Here is a 746-nt window from a genome sequence, read left to right as displayed (position 1 = left end):
GGGGGGGGGGGGGGGGGGGGGGGGGGGGGGGGGGGGGGGAACAAACTCGTAGTTTATCATAAACCCGTTTGGTGTTTCGGTGGCTGACAAACGTTCACACTCTTGTGGTCACTCACTGAGCAGGTGGTAGTTGGAGTCGCGCTCGTATTTGAAGGTGAGTCGACCGTAGCTGACGTGATTCAGATTCTTCAACCACTCGAAGTACGAAACGGTCACACCGCCGGCGTTCAGGTACATGTCCTGGGACGAGGAGAGGAGGAGCAAACAGAATAAAATAAAACATCATTACACCTGAAAGGTTAAAAAGTCCCACTGACACATGATCCGTCTTTAGTCTCCACTGACCGGGATCACCATGATGTTTCTGTCCAGGAAGATGCGGTCGGCTTCCGGCGTGGTCGGACCGTTCGCTCCCTCGGCGATGATCTGAAACAGACACCGGGTCGGTGTACGGAGGCATGATGGGAAAACAGGACAGAAAAGCAACGGTAAGCCGACCAAAGCATAAATTTTCAAAACAACTGTTTCAATATTTTAAAAAGCTTTGAGAATATTTAAAGGCCACTGCTGAGCGTACAGATACCAGGGTCTTCACTTCCATAATCCTCCAGTGGTTTCATGCCATTGAACACAAGAGGGAGCACACATGTAGTATAAATATCTATTTAATAAATGGTTTGTTAAACTCTGTGTTACTTGAACATTTTTCACTGCACTCCTAAATTTCTTTGTGTGCTCCTAAATTT

At 47.9% G+C, this 746-nt stretch overlaps 1 protein-coding gene across 1 annotated transcript in view; it reads right to left on the bottom strand.

Moving 5' to 3' along the window:
• The window catches only part of LOC123966490 (glutamate dehydrogenase, mitochondrial-like), a gene marked incomplete at its 5' end in the record, with an annotated part of 1,454 nt that extends 1,028 nt beyond the window's left edge, over positions 1-426 (bottom strand). Inside the window, 2 exon segments of the mRNA XM_046042644.1 lie at positions 117-240; positions 346-426. Of these exon segments, the coding sequence (XP_045898600.1) occupies positions 117-240; positions 346-426 (205 nt within the window).
• Between the last annotated feature and the right edge of the window lie 320 nt (positions 427-746).

Source organism: Micropterus dolomieu, unplaced genomic scaffold (assembly GCF_021292245.1).
Source record: "Micropterus dolomieu isolate WLL.071019.BEF.003 ecotype Adirondacks unplaced genomic scaffold, ASM2129224v1 contig_13526, whole genome shotgun sequence".
Lineage (NCBI taxonomy): Eukaryota > Metazoa > Chordata > Actinopteri > Centrarchiformes > Centrarchidae > Micropterus > Micropterus dolomieu.
The sequence above is the reverse complement of the archived record's forward strand: the minus strand, read 5'-3'. Positions and strand labels throughout refer to the sequence as shown.